At 54.1% G+C, this 2,334-nt stretch overlaps 1 protein-coding gene across 1 annotated transcript in view; it reads left to right on the forward strand.

Annotated features, from left to right (window-relative positions):
- Window positions 1-1,504: 1,504 nt before the first annotated feature.
- The window catches only part of HOXD13 (homeobox D13), a 2,048-nt gene continuing 1,218 nt past the window's right edge, over window positions 1,505-2,334 (forward strand). Inside the window, exon 1 of the mRNA XM_069068606.1 lies at window positions 1,505-2,279. Coding sequence (XP_068924707.1) covers window positions 1,505-2,279 — 775 coding nt within the window. The remainder of the gene's footprint in view (window positions 2,280-2,334) is intronic.

A 2,334-nucleotide genomic window follows, 5' to 3' on the forward strand; every position in this document is an offset into this window, starting at 1 on the left:
CCGTCTCCGAAGGTTGATGGTACTTTCGAGGAACAGTTAAACTAAACTTCCCAAAGAGCAAACAGAAACCAATCTTCTCAGCAGGAGTTTGAATCACAGCAAGAGGGCTGGCTGGTGTGTCTTGCTTTAAACTTTAGTAGCTGACTATTTTAGAACAATGTACAATTCATTTTGGGAAAGCTCCTTACTTATCTCCAACCCCAGGGGAATGTGACTGTTCTTAGTCCTGTCTAGAGAGATTTGCTAGAGTTCTAACCCTAGGGCACAGGGCGGTGCTGAGCCCATTTTCCTATCAAAATTGGGCTCCTTAGCTCCAATGTCAGCAGGACCTCCCAAACCCCACTTCAAAACCTTGGCTTCCTTCTTTATTTACTTCATAAGTTGTATCCCATTCACAGCTATGAAAAGAAAGTGAAACAAGTTTTGTGAGAAAGTGAAATTTCTTATTGAATTGGCATCTGCAATGTGAAGGGACAAGATGCCTTCAATACAGTGGCTATGGTAATCCCCTGTAATAAACAATGTGAGGAAAAAATCCTTATGAGGTTCATTCTCCTCCTCAAATGACTCCCAGAATTGGGACAAATGGAAATGAGGTTTGAGAGAATTGTTGAAGAAAGCAAAATCTGCTTCTAGATTATGAGTGTGCATGAAGAAAGCCCTTGTATTGTGTGGAAGTGCATCTCGACATAGTGAGTCTAGGTAGATGTAGATATCTCTGATGCCCAATTAGGTACGTTCGCTATCTATTCAAGTGTATGGGGGATAGGGCAATTTGGCCCCACAGGGGATTTGGGATATTTGGCGTTGTGGGATATAAAGTCCAACAATACAATCGGGATAAACAACAAGGGGGAAAACTGGATTTCTTTTTTCCTCCCTGAATTCCTTCCTCCTCTCTGTCTCTGTCCCTCTCTTTTATCCAGTTACTTGAGTCCATGGAGCCAAGGAAATTTGAAAACGCCAAATGAAAAACTCAAGCCTTAGAGCCTCAGTTACAAAAAGCGGCCCAAACAGCCCACAGCATAATCAGCTTGTTGGTGCAAACGCCTTGGTCAAGGGCTGTGGGGGGAGGAGGCAGATGAGAGCTCTGGGAGAAGAGGTGGAAAAGGGAGGAGGTAGGCTAAGGGGTGGGTCCAGACCAGGATGGGGTAGGGTGGGAGGGGGAGTTGGGAGCAGCTCTGGCTCCCCTGCACCGCCGCCCCCACGTGTCCAGGATCAGCCAATGGCTCAACTCTCGGCAACTACACTCTACCCTGGAGCCGGCCCCCAGCAGCAACCCCGGCCCCCTCCCAACCTGAACTTCGTTTTTATAAACGTCCCGCAATGAGCTAACCTGTTGGAGGGAGGGCGGGAGGGAGGGAGGCACGAGAGAGGGGAAGAGAGAGAGAGAGAGAAAGAGGGCGGGAGCCAAAGCGAGTGGGAGGGAGGGGAGGTGGAAAGCCGTTCATCGAGCCATGGTGTCCAGCACGGGGGCCGGGCCGGGGCCGGGCCGGGCCGGGCCATGAGCCGGGCTGTGAGCTGGGAGATGGACGGCCTGCGAGCGGACGGCGGAGCGGCCAGCGGGGGCGCCCCCTCCTCCGCGGCCGCCACTGCCGGGCAATGCCGCGGCTTCCTCCCTTCGCCAGTATTCGGCACACACTCTGGCCGGGCGGCCGCGGCGGCTGCAGCGGCGGCCGCAGCAGCAGCAGCAGCTTCGAGTTTCTCCTATCCCGGAGCTGCAGAACGCTCCGGCTCATCCTCTTCCTCCTCGTCGTCCGCAGTGGCCGCTGCAGCTGCCGCAGCGCGTCCCGAAGTACCCCCTACCAAGGATTGTCCCGGCTCCACTCCAGCTCCGACTCCAGCTGCAGCGCCCCCGGCCGCCCCGGCACTGGGCTACGGCTATCATTTTGGCAATGGATACTACAGTTGCCGCATGTCCCACGGCGTGGGGATCCAACAGAACGCACTCAAGTCCTCCCCCCACGCCTCTCTGGGGGGCTTTCCCGTGGAAAAATACATGGACGTCTCCAGCCTGGCCAGCACCAGTGTCCCAGCCAACGAGGTCCCTTCCCGGGCTAAGGAAGTGTCCTTTTACCAGGGCTACACCAACCCTTACCAGCACGTTCCCGGGTATATAGACATGGTCTCCACCTTTGGCTCAGGGGAACCGAGACACGAAACGTACATATCCATGGAAGGTTACCAGTCCTGGACTCTGGCGAATGGCTGGAACAGTCAGGTTTACTGTGCTAAAGACCAGTCCCAGAGCTCACATTTTTGGAAATCTTCCTTTCCAGGTACGGCCGAGAGAGAGAGAGAGAGAGAGAGAGAGAGAGAGAGAGAGAGAGAGAG

This window comes from Petaurus breviceps, unplaced genomic scaffold (genome assembly GCF_028583685.1).
Source record: "Petaurus breviceps papuanus isolate PSGF00001 unplaced genomic scaffold, PetGlider_PUasm1.0 90763, whole genome shotgun sequence".
Taxonomy (NCBI): Eukaryota; Metazoa; Chordata; class Mammalia; order Diprotodontia; family Petauridae; genus Petaurus; species Petaurus breviceps.